We start from the raw sequence: 17,335 nt of genomic DNA, 5'->3' as shown, positions 1-17,335 counted from the left end.
TCGGCTGTGACAAATTTAATAAAAGCTGCACGGATGTGTTCATGAAATCACTGACCTCAACTTGAAGGAGAGACTGCGTGTGAATAAGGCTAGTAATTCTTGGTTTAATACCATGTGACTGAGTTCATAAATCGTTAAGAGTGCAACAGCGTATACCCCGCCTTTGAGCTTAGGCAGGCTCTCAGCTTGAGTGAAACAGCAGCTAGATTCACACACTGCATTAAACCAGAATATATCACTAGCTTAGAACAGTGTAAACTGCGTAGGTGATGAGAGACTGTTCAGCAAGAAGGGGTTTGCAGACAGAAATAGCTGGCTGACAGCTGCTGCAACCAGGATGTGAGTTAGATTTCATTTCTTGAAGAAACCTCGTAACAAAAAATATGTAGTCCTGCATTTCAGAAAAACAAAGATAAATATTTGAAAATTTAAATACTAATTTTAATACATCAAGTAATCCCACGTCTCTTGATGAAAGACTGGAGCAAAGTCACTTAAGAACAATAAATGTGGCTTTCATTCATGTCTTCTCTTCTGCCACAGTTGGGTGACATGATTAAAACATGGGAAATCTTTTCAATCTTAACTTTCTTCTGAAGGCTGTACAGTACTTCATTAAAATGTCCAGGTTTCAGACGAATGGTGTATGTGTCCAGTAAAATGAATCAAAAGTTTTAAAAAAGCACAGCTGACAACAGTTGCTTTCTTTTGTCCCGTCTTGAAATTTAATGCCTTCTGAGTGATTCATTTTCTTTTTTCACCTGTCTTGGAGATAGGGCACTGAAGTACTGGAAGCCAGGTGTTTTTCCCTCAATACAAAAAAACGGTAATCAGAGTTTGAATCCAGAATGAATGGCCACAATGCCTGATGTCAGGTTTTGATACTCCACCTTCAGAAAGCCTGCATCTTCAATAATTTCCTTGAACTCGTCCTAAAATAAAGCAATGGTAAATACAGCATTTAGTGCTGAAACTCAGATTCCTGGTGCTCTTAACACATTTTTACGAGCAAGTGCAACTGAACTTACTCTCCAGAGTGTCTTTGTGTAAGACTGAAGTTTTAATGTTTAGCTTAACCTGGAGGACTTGTTTTACCTGAGCTGGAAAGCGCCTTATGCTTTCTACAAGATACTGGTAGGATTTCCAATCACCAGCAATAATTTCTCCCAGCACAGGGATAACTTGGAAGCTATAGAGATCATACAGACTGTAAAAACAAAAGTTAAAAAGTTAATACAGATACTGGATGCAGCTGATAAACTTTCCATAACTAGTTTGTTGACTTCGGCAACAGGTTTTTACACGTTGAAGGTAAACTCTGAACAAGGGTAAATAGGTTTTTGTTTCCCTTCAAATTTCCTTAGGGCGATGGACCGAGATCTGTTCTAGCAGCTTTATAAAGTCATTCACAGGCAGCACATGTGGCAGGGCTTAAGGAAGGAAACCCCCCCCCTTCTGATAGGCATTTCTTTCCATCCCAACACATTCAGAGTGCAGGATGATGCTGGCATCCTGGCTCTCCCTGCACGGAGCAGCGTGCTGCCTTTCTTCCTGACCTGAGGTACGTGTGGGGCAGCTGAAACTGCCTCTTGGTGCCACTCCAAAGGGGACACCTGCAAAGGCAGGTTGGGCCAACAGTGGCCACAACAATTCCAGCTACGTTACCTACAAGCCAGGTTCCGCTCTTGCTGAAGGCCTCAGGTCAGATGGGTCATCCAGACAGGGCATACATCCTTAGCTGTCTTTCCTGGTTGGCAGAATCTTTCCCAGGTTAGGTTTTCCAGGGTCGTTACCCGCCTGGGGCTAGTGGAACTCACCAGCTCCCGGAATGACTGATACTCCAGAGCTGGTGGGAATCTGTCCCAACTGCCTGTCACACTAAGTTTGGAAAGAGACTACCCTACTCTGCATGAGAGTCAGCCGAGCCATCCGGCTGAGAGGAAACAAGGCATCACGCCACCATGCTTCGAGCTTCTCCTGGGTGATGTCCCCTCGGGTATTTGAAAATTGTGATCGTGTTCCACCTCAATTCTCTTTTCATAAATCTCGTATCCCATTCCCTCCTAAGCCTTAGTTTCCAGTGGGCTGATCATCCCCACTCTTTTCCTGTTTCTCAGAATCTTTGTTAAAATGTGGTATCCAGAACGGAACATAGCACTGTAGTGGGATCTGAGCAATTTAGGATACAGGGAACATGTTACTTCTTGAGAAAACACTATAATTTTGTTGGTAAAATTGTACTTGCCTTTTTAGCAGCCACGTCCCACTGCTGAAGAATATTCAGCTTACGTTCTACAATTCTAAGATCCTTTCATATGTACCACCACCAAGCCAGGTATCGCCTTGATTTCTGCTTAAGTGACAAGTTTCTTCAACTTGTCATTTGTTTTTGTTAAACTTTGTTCATTTCAGCCCATTTCTTTAACGTAACATGATCACTTTGAAATGCGTTTGTCTTCTAGAGAATTTGCTGTCCCACTCAGTTCTACAGGTAGTCAATGGTTAACAATGGTAATTGGGACCAGAATTTCTGTTGCCAAGCGATGCAGTTGTAAAGTGTGACATCATGTAACCACATTGCTTAGCAACAGCTATCCTGGCAGTCCCAGTTGCCATCGTTAACTGAATCCAGTCATTAGGCGAGGACCTAGCCCAATCCAAGCCATTCCCAGCTTGGTCCCTCCCAGCCCTGAGCCTTGGAAAGGTATAGGACTGCCCCCTCCTGAACTCCCTCCACCTACCTATCTCCCCCCCATCTCTGCCATTTTGGCTGCCCTGCACAGCAGGACTTCTTGGTGGCAGCGGCAGTGCTGAGGCTGAAGTAGAGGCCCAGGGCCTTCGGCAGTCTCAGCCGGCCGCCACCGCCCCTGGGCCTCTACTTCAGCCCCAGCGCCGCCACCGCTGCAGAGTGCTGCCTCCAGTCCCACGCCATGGCCAGCCACCCCAGCGCCAGGCCTTCTTCCCAAGGCCTTCTGGAGCATTGTGAGAAGGCAGCACGCAATTTGGAGAGAAGCACCCATGGTCTCAGGAAGGCGGCCTGGCACAGCCTGTCAGCAGCAGGAGGAAGATGGCAAAGGCTGGCTGGGGCGGCTGGCCACGGCATGGGGCTTGAGACACCACTCCGTGGTGGTGACACGGGGGCTGAAATAGAGGCTTGGGGGTGGCAGCTGGCTGAGACTGCAGAAGGCCCTGGGCCTCCGCTTCAGCTCCAGAGCCGCTATCACTGAGGAGTACCACTGTGCAGGGTGGCCAAAAAGGCAGAGAAGTGGGGAAGATAGCCAGGTGGGGAGAGCTGAAGCACTCCTGCGGTTGTAAATGCAGGCAGGCTGCCAAGCGCCCAAATTGTGATCATATGACTGCAGCGGCGTTGCAATGGCCCTAACTTTAGGGACTGGGCGTAAGTACCATTCACTCAGCGTTGCTGTAACTTCAAACGGTCACTGAGCAAATGGTCATTAATCAAGGACTACCTGTATATCATCTGCAAAGATGATAACCAATCCCTCCATCTCTTCCTCCCAAGTCATTAATGAATTTGCATCTTCAAAAATACAGTGTCAATATAAGTTGTCATTCCCTCTTCACTAGATGGAATATTGCATCCAGTTCTGGGCACTGCATTTGACTACTTTGGGGTTAGTTGAAGACGCTCTTCTAGTCTTTCAGATCAGTCTGAGATGGTCAAATTGCCCACCCTTGGCCAAGAAAATACCGCCATGTAGCAACAGAAATTCCAGCACTTCTGGTTGCCATTGTTAAGTGAGGATGTCACATGGTCGCCATTTGTGACCTCCTGCCAGTCTCCCCATTGACTTTGCTTGTAGGAAGCCAGCAAAGAAGTTTGCAAATGGCAATCTTGTGACCACGGGATGCTGCAACATCACGATTGCAAGCTGAGCGCCCACATTGCAATCTCATGACTGTGGAGACAGTGACCGATGAAAGTACAAGGACTGGTTGTGACTACCTGTCATGAGCACTGACTGTTAGGACACTACCACTCGTTCAGCTCCGTTGTAAGTTTGAACAGGTGCTGAATGAGTGGTCATCACACAAGGACCACCTGTACTTTACTAAATTCAATCAACAGGAAATGTCTCATACTGTCACAGTACTGTATGAAGATCATTTGCTTAAGGGGGATGAAAAAATGAAAAGATCCTTTATTTCAACCTGGAAAGAAGGGAATTGTTGACTTGACTGAATTCAAGACAGAGGAACCGCCCTCCTGGTTTCAGGACTCGATAAGCCTCCTGAAGCGCCTGGAAGCACATGGGAAAAAAACACCCACAGTAAGCAGGCATATTACGATGCTTCACGTAGCTGTATTCTGAGCTCACACAGTGGAGTTTTGGGGAGGGTGTTATAGCTAGATTAAACAATACCCTATTGATTGCTTCGATATTTTGGAACACTTTTTTCCGGGATATACCACTGACAGACAGTATCAGAACTACCAGCAGGTTTGAGCAGTGGAGATGATATGTACAGAATGTTGGAGGGCGTAATGGTTAGGGATAGACTAGGATCAAGAAGATTCAGGCTCAAATGGCCACTCGTTGGGTGACTTTGGGCCAATCATTCTCTTTCTTTCCAACTACCAGACATGGTTATTGTCATGGGGGGAAAGCGAGGAGGGGTGTCATATCACCTTGAGTATCTGGAGAAAAGGCAGATATAAATCTAGCAACCCCCCCCCATCCAATGGGAGGCATTCGCTCACCTGGTCCATGTGGGTGACATTACGGATTCCAAAAGCAACCGTGTAAACATCGAACTCGTCGTCATGGAAGGGCAGATCTTCAGCATTCCCCACCACCCAGGACAATCCTTCAATCAGAAATGGAACCGGTCAGTGCCCCAGCTCAAGGGACCTTCCAACGGGCTTTTTCATTAAGATCAACAATAGTTTATGGAAATAGAACCTGTGTTGAACGTATAGATGGTAAAGTTAACAGTCCAATGTGAAAGTGGGCACTTTTTGTCACTAATTAATGACCTAACGATGTATACGTGCATTTTTTAGATTTCTATCTGACTTGCTTCCTGGAACAAAAGGTGGCTTAGATGGAGGTTGACCCTTCATTTTATCCCCAAAGCAACTAATGTAAGAGAGGTTAGCCAAGAGTTATGTAGACTGACTATACATTTACTCCACTTTTACATAATGGCTTAGAGCTTTATTTCTCAATTAAGATTTGAGCTAGCTAAAATCAGGGGGGGGGGACTTCTCATTCTAATTACTGAAAAATGGGCTGGATTCTAACTATGTTTGATTTACACTGTCCTACCAATATCTTACAGGATATTACCCAGAAACCATGGCATAACATTACATTCTTAACTGGATCATCCATAAGATCTGCTTGTGAGCCAATGGTCAGGGTAAAAAGATTTATTGTATCCATGCTATTTATGCTGAAGCAGAGTAAGTAATCAGCATGTATTGAAAAGTCTGCCAGCAAAAATGTGTTCATAAAGTTGATGTAGTAAATGTACAAAGCATCTGCCATACATGCATCACTGGAGGCTTGGGATCAAATCATAGTTCCCAAAGATGTGCCCCATCAGACAATCCAAATACCACCTCTCATGCCCATACATTTTATGCCTCTCTGCTGTTTTCTTTTAAGCTTAGCCCCAAAGTTCTTTAATTCTTTTCCCCAGCAGGATCACAATAAAGGCTTCATCAGACTTCTTCCCAAAGGCTCACTCCTAGATGCAAGAGCCTTGAGATCCTTCATTCTGTTCCTGATTGACACCACTGAAAAGTTTCAGAGTCAAAAGGAGAATAACTCAGCCAAACCTACATGCTCACTTATGCTTACAAGGGCCTGTCTTCCTTCACGTGGAAGAGGGCTCAGGTCCCTTGCTTAGCAGAAAATATCGGTCCACCAGAAGGAGTTACTGAGCACAGACACGTGTGTTCGCAAACACACACCCAGTCATGATTTAAATCTAGCTGTTGAAGTAATAACTTATTACCTTCAGAGTAGCCAAGCTGCTGAGATTTCTGCTTCCCAACCTTCACCATCTCTTTGTTAATGTCACAGACCACTACATGGGATCCCCCTAGAGATCCATTTTCCTCTTCCTGGTAAAGCTGGGTAATCTCCTGCCACGATAAATTCTGATGGGATCTCAGCTTCTGCTGGACCTGATGCTCCCGCTGGGAACGAACATAATTGATAAATCGAAAGGCGATGTCACCTGAATTTGTTTTGAAAGGAAGATTCAAAATGTGAGGGTTTTTTTTCCTGGAATTAAATAACATAAAGGTAGGTATGAAGGTATTGTGCATTAAATCACTCAAACTACTTCCACTAGTTTTTGGGATTGCTGATTGAGCAGTACAGTCCATGCGCACATGAAATAGAACTGCTGTTGTAATCTGTTGTTATTGAGGTTCGTTTGAATGCTACACTTTTTCAAGCTAAATGAAAACAATAAGCTTTACTCGTCCTTCAAATTTATAGCTAAGCTTAGGATGTGGAATGAGCATTGCACACTTGGGTATTACAGTTCATAGTTACTATGTTGGTAGCTTCAAGTTTCCATATTCAGCTCTGTGGCTGAAATCTTATGCTGAGCAGAAAACTTCCTCCCTCCAGAGAGATTTCTTCCCAAGACGCATTTTCAGTGCAGCAAGAAGAACTGAGGTCTGGAGCAAGGACTTTTCAGTACTACTCCCTCACTGGGAGGATAGGAAGTTCTGGTCCTGCTGTTACTGCGGATCATGGATGCCCTAGACTGCTGCAAAGGTTCGGGAATAATTAGTGCCTAATTGAGTCCATTCAGGTTTTTCCTGACCATTTGGTGGGCAGTTGTATCTCACACTCGATCGATCTGTGGAGTGCAGAGGTAGCCAGGGCAGCGCGTGAGATGCTTCCCCAGTTGTTGATCCCAAGTGGCTTCTTGATTTCCTGCGGAGCTGAGGAAAATGAAGCAACTGAAAAGATACCTAGAGCAACAATGGTGGAAAACCAGAAGTGGGTGTGACCAAGCACTAGTAAGAGCTCCTGTCTGAGTCTCCATATTGGTGACAAAAGCAGCAAAGTGCCAATACTTCTCTGTTCTATTGCATCTACAGATTCTTGCTCAGCAGCTCTGTTCAGTATTACCCAGACTCTCTTAGGGAAACACAGGCAGGGCAAAACTCAAGTATGCTGGATGAATGTGCAGGTTCCTTGGCGAATAAAGTCTCTCACATCCATTCTGGACCGTATACTAGATGTGCAGAGCAAATGGTGATGAACAGGGCAAAGGCTTGTAGGTTCCTTTTGAACTCGGAGTACACAGGGCTCTCTGCAATTTAAATTCTGCCACCAGCAGGCTTCAGCCATGTCTCGCTTGGCTCCTCTGGGCAACTGGGTGGGGAGTTGACAGCTGGATCCAGGAGGTAGTCAATGCTTCATTAAAGAAAAGGACAATTCAAAGGAGGCCACAGTGTGTCTTCTGAAGACGCCATCCCTGGATCAGACTGTGTGTGATGAACGGTTGCCTAATCTCACCCTTTTGGGGGGAAGGGTGTTGAGAAAGTGGTGGCAAATTAACTACGGAGGATCCTAGAGAAGGAGAATTATCTGGACTCTTTCGATCTTGATTCAGGGCCAGTCAGTGGACAGAAATGGTACTGGTTGCAATGGTGGATGACTTTCATTAGGACCTAGATGGGGAGAGCACATACAACATGCTACACAGGATGTGTATCCTACTAAACTTCTCTGGCATTCGGCACCATCAATCATGTATCCTTCTGGACTGCCTACAAGATCTTGCAGCTGGGGGAGCTGTTTATGGTGGTTCCACTCCTACCTGAGGTGGAATTCCAGTCAGTGGGGATGGGAGACACACTCAGATCAATGGGAATGCACAGGCTCAGTGGTGCTCCCCACTTCCGGCCAGTTGTTTAACATTTACATGAAATTTTGGAGAGGTCATCCAGTTCAGGATGAGGTCTCTCTGATGTCCCTTAAGTATACACCACCACCCTGGGCCAAGCTGGAGATGCCTGGGAAGTCCTGAATCGGAAGCTGTGGAGAATCTGGATGGGGCTTGCGGACATTATGAAGCTTACCTGTCCCTCCAGCAACATCAAGTAACTGGGCTCCCGGATAAGGGTTCATTTGGCGCAGCAGGATGTCCTTCCAGACACGATGGATTCCCAGAGTCATCGAATCATTCATTAGATCATACTTCTTTGCCACATTTTCAAACACCTGGTAAACTGAAATTTTCTTTTTTCAAAATAATGTAAGTCTGTCATTTATACTAATATCTATACCATTCTGATAGAAATCAAATTTACTAGGAATATTTGCATATTCAAATAATACCAGATGTAGCCAAGCACATATCTATCCTAATATGTATTCGTTTGTCAGAGTTCTAAGCCACCCAACTCCAAACGACTCTGGGCGGCTTCACAAAATTAAAACCCAGCAATATACACAATACAGCATACAACAGAGTATACAACAATTGGTGTATTGGGGGAAACACAGAAAGCACCACCTAACTCTACAACACCTGCCACTAAAAGGTGCTTCCCCTCCCACCAAAACCATCCTGCTCCAGGCTTGGGAAACAGCCAGATTTTTAAAGATCACACGAAGACAGGCAAAGCAGAGACCATGTGGATCATGGGGGGAGAGGGAGGGAAGGCCCACCTCCAGGGTCCCACTAGATGGCGCTGCTTAACTGATGGGATCTAGACTCTGTTGGAATAAACAGGACAGGGCAGGCAGGCTCCACAGCAGACAGCTAGGCCCTATGCCAAGCAAGGACAAATTCGGTCTTCAAATCTACTTGTTGTCTTCATGTCTCAAATACCCTGCCTGAAACCCTGATCTATGCTCTCCAGTACTGAAATTTTATCCGCCTTTCTTATCTAGACCTCAGAATGACTTTCCTTTTTACAGAGAAAGCTTTGGGATGGACATAACACTTCATGACACAGAAACCTCTCCTGGGCATGTCTATTTTGGATGACCAAAAAAAAAAAAAAATGCAGCGTACAGCACACTGGAACTTTACTTGCACTTTTAAGGCAGGGTTATTGTTCATTGCTACTTTGGGGGCAAAACAATGAGTTGGCTAGAGAGAACTATTCTTTACGCTGAAAGAGAAAAAAGCCAGATCACAGAGAATTGCCAGGTGACAGGTGCTAATTCTGTGTTTAGATTTAGGGGCAATATTACATAAACTTCAGGTCCATTTTTAAGTAATTGTTCAAGCTGTTTCACAGAATTGTGGCATTGGAAAGAACGGTCAAGCCTTATCTGCTACTCAAAGCAGGGATCCAAACTGAAGCATCCCGGGCAGGTGGCTGTCTAGCCTTCCCCTGAACACATCCAAGAAAGGGGAACCCACCTCCTCTCTGGATCACCGGATGCACTGTCAGGTCTTTAAAGGGCTCTTGAAGGCAGGCAAGGCGGGGGCCATATGGATCTCTGGGGGTGCTGTTCCAAAGAGCAGGTACAGCAGTTCTGAAGTAAGCAATTTCTATCATAAAGACTTACAAGCTTGTAGTTAGCTTCATTAAGAAGATCCCACGCAGCAAGGAGCGTATGTATTATACGAGATAGATCTGTGATTGAATTCAGTAGGGATTTATCCCACAGACATACACAGATTAGTAAGAGAAATACGAACTCAAATTCTAGTGTATGGTCAGCATATGCAGCACAAACTAACAAAGTTGACTTTATCTTTAAGGGCTGCCTAGAGGAGAGGTTAATTCTTCTAACCTGAGTTAACCTGGTTATACAACCAGGTTTATTTCAATCAAAGTAACATAACTTTAAAAGGGGATGCGGTGGTGCTGCGGGTTAAACCGCTGAGCTTGCCAATCGGAAGGTCGGCGGTTCAAATCCGCGTGACGGGGTGAGCTCCCGTTGCTAGTCCCAGCTCCTGCCAACCTAGCAGTTCGAAAACATGCAAATGTGAGTGGATTAATAGGTACCGCTTTGGCGGGCAGGTAACAGCGTTCCGTGTAGTCATGCCGGCCACATGACCACGGAAGTGTCTACGGACAAACGCCGGCTCTTCGGCTTTGAAACAGAGATGAGCACCGCCCCCTAGAGTCAGACACGACTGGGCTTAATGTCAAGGGAAACCTAACATAACTTTAATATTTATTTTGGGAATAAAAAATCCACTGCCACCTTCCAAAATGACTTTTTTCACTTGTTAAAGACAACTTTTCAAAACTGTATTTAACAGACCTCAATTTTGTTTTATCCCAAAAGCACTCACACATAATAGCAGATTTGTCCATTACTTGGGGAAACAGACTGGACAGAAGTAGCTGAAATGGGCGTACTTCTGTGCCAGGTGAAGGAGAAAGGTGCTGGGATGATCACCTTCCATTTATTTCCTCACCCAGCGCAGAGAGCCTGCGGCGCTAGCTTTCTACTTGCAGGGACGTTCTGAGCCATCCAGGAGGCCGGGCGTTCAAGGGCGCCCGGGGGGTAACAAGGCTGCTCGGCCCCCTCACCTTTCTCTCCTTTCTCCTCCTCCGACACGACCTGGAACCCGAAGTGCGTCGTCCCGCCGCTGCAGAGGCCCCTCAAGAGGCCCCGCGCTCGGCACCCGCCGCGACTCGCCCAGACACTGCCCGAAGCGGCCAGCGCGTAGGCCGCCATCTTGCCCAGGGCCGACCCTCCCCACCACGCCCCCTCCCGCAGCACGGCCGCTCTTAGGCCGACAGGCGAGAGAGGACGGAGCATGCGCGCGGAGGACGCAGTCATCCTGGTCTGCGAGACCGCCCGAGGGGCGGAACGCTCGGGATCACGTGCGGATAATTGACAGGACTTTCCAGCCGCGCCTTCCTCCAATGTTCAGTTCCGCGGAGAGCGAGGTCGTGAGAATTGTGGACGGGGCTACTTTCCTGGGGAGGATGGAGGGGACCCGTTTGGGGTTCCACGGCTTGAGTGAACCCAGCCCAACAGCAAACCTGGTTAGTCAGGGTTGCCAAATCGGGGCTGCAAACCTCCGAAAGAGCGCTAGGTGGCAGCAAGGAGTTCGCCCTGTCCATTTCCCTTTGCGGTCGCCTGGCGGTCGTTCGGTTTTTTTGCAGCTCTAAATTAGTTAGACCACCATCTAGCTCAGTTTCTCAAATTTGGCAACTTTAAGCTGTGGGACTTCAACTCCCAGAATTCCCTAAGTGGCTGGCTGGGGAATTATGGGAGTTGAAGTCCCCACAACTTAAAGTTGCCAAGTTGAGAAACACTGGTCTAGCATGTCATGCAGACACTCCGACCGGTTTAGCACCATGTGGAAATGTGCCCTTGTCTTTCCAAAGGTGGCTACTAATGCTGGTGAGGCTGGTAGCCATGTGCTGAATGATCAGTCAGGCAAGCCCAGTTGAACTTGGCAATGTGTACAAACCCAACCCCCGTGGTTACTTTATGCTTCAGTGTATTGCAAGAATCCAGAAACCTGGGCTAAGAGAATGAACCTAACCAGGGGAACCAGCTGAATAGGGGCGCTGGAAAGCAGAAGGCAGGACCAGATGGATTTTTCTTATGCTCTGTGAAGAATGCAGGTGCCTGAGAACTCTACCACTGCCTGGTCCTCAGACAACAACTTATTTATGCACCATGAAATTATTAACAGCAACTTTCCTGCTAGACAGGCTCATGCATGGCTTTTTCCCCCTTCAGATTTAATGAAGTATCTTCACAGAGTTATAGTGCATAATACTAATTTCTGAAATTGCTAGTCTAACCGAAAGGAAAAAAAAGGTGGTTCTGCTCTTCCCTGGGGGAGTGGTTCCAAAGAATAATCACGGGAGGAATGATCGAGCTGCTCCTAGGTGGATGCAACATCTGTATGAAACCTCTGGGTAAAGACATCTGTTGGTTTGGGGTGAGGTATCATCAGTACACTTTGGTCTGGGCCCACAGTAAAGTGTTATTCCAGGTCATACTAAAGCTGCTGTAGAAATGCCTGAAGGACTGATTTAGGGGAAGCAATCTTAGACTCCACCCAAACAAGACGGGGGCTGTTTGTCCATAAGCATCGGGGAGTTCTAAGAACACTGGCTCTCGTGGTTGCTCTAGACAGGGTCCCCCTTCCCCTAAACAAGCTGGCCTGTGCTTTGTGGGTCCTCCTGGACTCACAGCTCCTGCTTAAACAGCAGGCGAAGGCCAAGGCCAGGGTAGCCTTTGCCCAACGTCCACTGGTGCACCAGTCATGGACCTTCCTGGGCCGGTGATGATAATCCATGCCTATCTCCAAGGGGGCTTGACTTCCGCAGTGTGCTCTATGCAGGCCTGTGTTTGAAGATGACTCAGAAACTACAGGAGGTGAAACGTGCTTCTGCAGAGTAACACATACCTTGCAGTAGCTGCATTGATTGCCAGTAGGCTGCTGGGCCCAATTTAAAAGTCAGTGGGGTGTAGGCACACTGGGCTGGCTTGAGGGAGACCTTGGTTGAAGTCCACCTTTAGCCACTGAAGTTCTCTGTCCTTTTCTCTCAGTTCCACCTATACAGAGGGTTGTTGTGGGGAAAAACTGGAGGAGCGAATGTTGGGTATGTGTGAGGGTACTTGGGAATGACCTTGGCAGACAGGAGGAAGATCTGCAGCCCAGGCAACAGTCTGAGAAGAGGCAGCTCAGTCCACAGGTGTGGGGAAAGCAGGGGAAGCCTCTCAGAAGGGACCCTCCCTCGCTTTCCAGAGACAGAAAAGAAAGGAGGGGAGAAATATTTTCAGTCTTGTAAGATTCTGTTAATGTAACTGTACAATAAAGATAGTGCTAATGCTCCTGATTGTGCTTCTTGTCTGGACTACCTCAGAGGGCTAACATCAATCTCGCAAGACTGAAAGTATTTCTCCCCTTAGGGCAGCATTTCTCAACCGAGGCAACTTTAAGATGTGCGAACTTCAACTCCTAGAATTCCCCAGCCAGCCACACTTCTTAAAGTTGCCAAGGTTGAGAAACGCTGCCTTAGGGCCACAGTGTGTTACCTTGAGTCCTGAATGAAAGGCAGCCCATGCATCTGATAGAGTCCTTGGTGTTCTCTGAGCTTGGTCGTTTGCTTGCTCTGATCAGTTTGTTTGTTGTTGTTTATTCGTTTAGTCACTTCCGACTCTTCGTGACTTCATGGACCAGCCCACGCCAGAGCTTCCTGTCGGTCGTCAACTCCCCCAGCTCCCCCAGGGACGAGTCCGTCACCTCTAGAATATCATTCATCCACCTTGCCCTTGGTCGGCCCCTCTTCCTTTTGCCTTCCACTCTCCCCAGCATCAGCATCTTCTCCAGGGTGTCCTGTCTTCTCATTGTGTGGCCAAAGTATTTCAGTTTTGCCTTGAATATCATTCCCTCAAGTGAGCAGTCTGGCTTTATTTCCTGGAGGATGGACTGGTTTGATCTTCTTGCAGTCCAAGGCACTCTCAGAATTTTCCTCCAACACCACAGTTCAAAAGCATCTATCTTCCTTTGCTCAGCCTTCCTTATGGTCCAGCTCTCGCAGCCATATGTTACTACGGGGAACACCATTGCTTTAACTATGCGGACCTTTGTTGTCAGTGTGATGTCTCTGCTCTTAACTATTTTATCGAGATTTGTCATTGCTCTTCTCCCAAGGATTAAGCGTCTTCTGATTTCCTGACTGCAGTCAGCATCTGCAGTAATCTTCGCACCTAGAAATACAAAGTCTTTCACTGCTTCTACATTTTCTCCCTCTATTTCCCAGTTATCAATCAGGCTGGTTGCCATAATCTTGTTTTTTTTGAGGTTTAGCTGCAAGCCAGCTTTTGCACTTTCTTCTTTCACCTTCATCATAAGGCTCCTCAGTTCCTCTTTGCTTTCAGCCATCAAAGTGGTATCATCTGCATATCTGAGATTGTTAATATTTCTTCCAGCGATTTTAACTCCAGCCTTGGATTCCTCAAGCCCAGCATGTTGCATGATGTGTTCTGCGTACGAGTTGAATAGGTAGGGTGAGAGTATACAGCCCTGCCGTACTCCTTTCCCAATCTTAAACCAGTCCGTTGTTCCGTGGTCTGTTCTTACCGTTGCTACTTGGTCGTTATACAGATTCCTCAGGAGGCAGACAAGATGACTTGGTATCCCCATACCACTAAGAACTTGCCACAATTTGTTATGGTCCACACAGTCAAAGGCTTTAGAATAGTCAATAAAACAGAAATAGATGTTTTTCTGAAACTCCCTGGCCTTTTCCATTATCCATCGGATATTGGCAATTTGGTCCCTAGTTCCTCTGCCTTTTCTAAACCCAGCTTGTACATCTGGCAATTCTCGCTCCATGAATTGCTGAAGTCTACCTTGCAGGATCTTGAGCATTACCTTACTGGCATGTGAAATGAGTGCCACTGTTCAATAGTTTGGACATTCTTTAGTGTTCCCCTTTTTTGGTATGGGGATATAAGTTGATTTTTTCCAGTCTGATGGCCATTCTTGTGTTTTCCAAATTTGCTGGCATATAGCATGCATTACCTTGACAGCATCAACTCGCAAGATTTTGAACAGTTCAGCTGGGATGCTGTCGTCTCCTGCTGCCTTGTTATTAGCAATGCTTCCTAAGGCCCATTCAACCTCACTCTTCAGGATGTCTGGCTCTAGCTCACTGACCACACCATCAAAGCTATCCCCGATACTGTTATCCTTCCTATACAGGTCTTCTGTATATTCTTGCCACCTTTTCTTGATCTCTTCTTCTTCTGTTAGGTCCTTGCCATCTTTGTTTTTGATCATACCCATTTTTGCCTGGAATTTACCTCCGATGTTTCTAATTTTCTGGAAGAGGTCTCTTGTCCTTCCTATTCTATTGTCTTCTTCCACTTCCGAGCATTGCTTGTTTAAAAATAATTCCTTATCTCTTCTGGCTAACCTCTGGAATTTTGCATTTAATTGGGCAGATCTCCCCCTATCACTGTTGCCTTTTGCTTTCCTTCTTTCTTGGGCTACTTCTAGTGTCTCAGCAGACAGCCATTTTTGCCTTCTTGGTTTTCTCTTTCTTTGGGATGTATTTTGTTGCCGCCTCCTGAACAATGTTGTGGACTTCTGTCCAGAGTTCTTCCAGGACCCTATCGACTAAGTCCAGTCCCTTAAATCTATTCTTCACCTCCACTGCATATTCCTTAGGAATATTAGTGAGCTCATATCTAGCCAATCTGTGGGTCTTCCCTAATCTCTTTAGTCTGATCCTAAATTGTGCAATAAGAAGTTCGTGATCGGAACTACAGTCAGCTCCAGGTCTTGTTTTTACCGACTGTATAGATGTCCGCCACCTTTGGCTGCAAAGGATGTAGTCAATCTGATTTCGGTGTTGTCCATCTGGGGAAGTCCATGTATAAAGCCGTCTCTTAGGTTGCTGGAAGAGGGTGTTTGTTATGCACATTAAGTTGTCTTGGCAAAATTCTATCAGCCTGTGTCCTGCTTCGTTTTGTTCTCCCAGGCCATGCTTACCTGTAATTCCAGGTGTCATTTGACTGCCCACCTTAGCATTCCAGTCTCCCGTGATGAAAATAGCATCTCTTTTAGGCGTGTTGTCCAGTAGGTGCTGCAGATCCTCACAGAACTGCTCTACTTCAGCTTCTTCAGCATCTGTGGTTGGGGCGTATATTTGGATCACTGTGATGTTAGATGGCTTGCTCTGAATTCGAATTGAGAGCATTCTATCGTTTTTTGGATTGTATCCAAGCACTGCTTTAGCCACTTTACTATTAATTTTGAAGGCTACTCCATTTCTTCTGTGGTCCTCTTGTCCACAGTAGTAGATCTGGTGGTCATTTGATGTGAAGTGGCCCATTCCAGTCCATTTCAGTTCACTGACGCCCAAAATGTCTATCTTTAATCTTGACATCTCACTAATAACCACACCCAATTTGCCCTGGCTCATAGATCTTACATTCCAGGTTCCAATGGTGTGTTGATCCTTAGAACATCGGATTCGCCCTTCATCACCAGCACCGTCAGCCGCTAGCCGTCCTTTTGGCTTTGAGCTAGCTGCGTCATCACGTCTGGGGCTAGTTGAACTCATCCTCTGTTCCTCCCTAGTAGCATTTTGACCATCTTCCGACCTGGGGGTCTCATCTTCCGATGGTATACCGACATATCTCTGGTTGTACTGATCCATTGAGTTTTCACGGCAAGAATACTGGGGTGGGTTGCCATTACCTTCCCCAGGGATCGCATTTAGTCTGACCTCTCTGTCATGACCTTCCCATCTTGGGTGGCCCTTCATGGTTTAGCTCATGGCATCACTGAGGTGCTCAAGCTCCAGCACCACAACCAGGTAACGATCCTTTGCTGAAGACTGATCAGTTACCGAGTCAGATTATGAAACGTCTGCAAGAAAACAACCACGCTCAGAGAGCACCAAGGACTCCACAGTTCAGCCCTGAGCTCCATAATATATTATCTTCTATTGTATACATCTGATAACAGAGTTTTCTGTTTTTCTAGCTTATTCTCTCACTACTTGAAAATGCATCATTGGTCTTCCAGGGATGGAGATGTATAACCGGGTATATCATGCTGATGATACCTGAGAGATATATGATACTGTATTGGTCTTCAGGGATTGTCACACAGGACAGGGAGTGGTCATGTTCTGTCACCCCAGAGGGTAGGACAAGAGCCAATAGGATGAAGTGCAGGGAAGTAGGAAGATAAGCTATCAGGGGGAATTTCCTGAGAGCAAGAGCTGCGAACCAGAGGAATAGCTTGCATCTTGAAGGGGAACTTTGCCCTTCCTCGGAGGCCTTCAGAGAGGCTGCCTGAAATGCTTAGCAAACTCTGCCCCAAACAGGAGGTTGGACTAGATGATGTCACAGCCTTTCTAACTCTTTGATTCTATGAAATAAACAACTCGCTCTTAGACCTGGAGCAACACTGCTCAAAAAGTTACGTGCACTTTCCAGTTTAGCCACTATTAGTCACTTCAGCAGTGGAATCATAATTTAGGTCATGAATAAGGCAGGAATGTGGAATTTGGTCCTCCCTGTTAGTCCAGCTGTGGTATAGTTTCAGGGTGAAAAACTACAGAGTTTCATGAGTAGTCTTAATGAACCCCATGGACTTTTCCACGTCATCCGCAGAGTTTAGGGGTTAGATAGACTAGGAGTGGGGAGACCCAATTTTCAGCCTCCCCAGACACAGGAACTGGGTGAGTGGGAGAGTCATTTCTTTCCATCTCACTGGTGATCGTTGCAGGGATCACTGGAAAGGACACCTTGCCTCCTGTGTAAGCTTCTGGATATAAAACTAATAAGTGTATTATCAGGTTGGGCTGTAAAATGCACGAAGTTGCGCCAGCTTCTCGTGACCCCAATCTGAATGCACCCTCTGGACCAGCGTTTCT

At 46.3% G+C, this 17,335-nt stretch overlaps 1 protein-coding gene across 1 annotated transcript; it reads right to left on the bottom strand.

Moving 5' to 3' along the window:
* Positions 1–702: 702 nt before the first annotated feature.
* On the bottom strand, positions 703–10,751 carry COQ5 (coenzyme Q5, methyltransferase). The gene is made up of 7 exons (XM_063315801.1): positions 10,499–10,751; positions 8,078–8,227; positions 5,986–6,210; positions 4,724–4,830; positions 4,174–4,262; positions 1,096–1,207; positions 703–932 (listed from the first exon to the last, which is right to left on the bottom strand). Exons 1-7 carry the CDS (start codon positions 10,749–10,751, stop codon positions 831–833), a joined length of 1,038 nt encoding a protein of 345 aa, XP_063171871.1. The 3' UTR covers positions 703–830.
* Positions 10,752–17,335: the final 6,584 nt, after the last annotated feature.

Source organism: Candoia aspera, chromosome 15, assembly GCF_035149785.1.
Source record: "Candoia aspera isolate rCanAsp1 chromosome 15, rCanAsp1.hap2, whole genome shotgun sequence".
Classification (NCBI taxonomy): Eukaryota; Metazoa; Chordata; class Lepidosauria; order Squamata; family Boidae; genus Candoia; species Candoia aspera.
The sequence above is the reverse complement of the archived record's forward strand: the minus strand, read 5'-3'. Positions and strand labels throughout refer to the sequence as shown.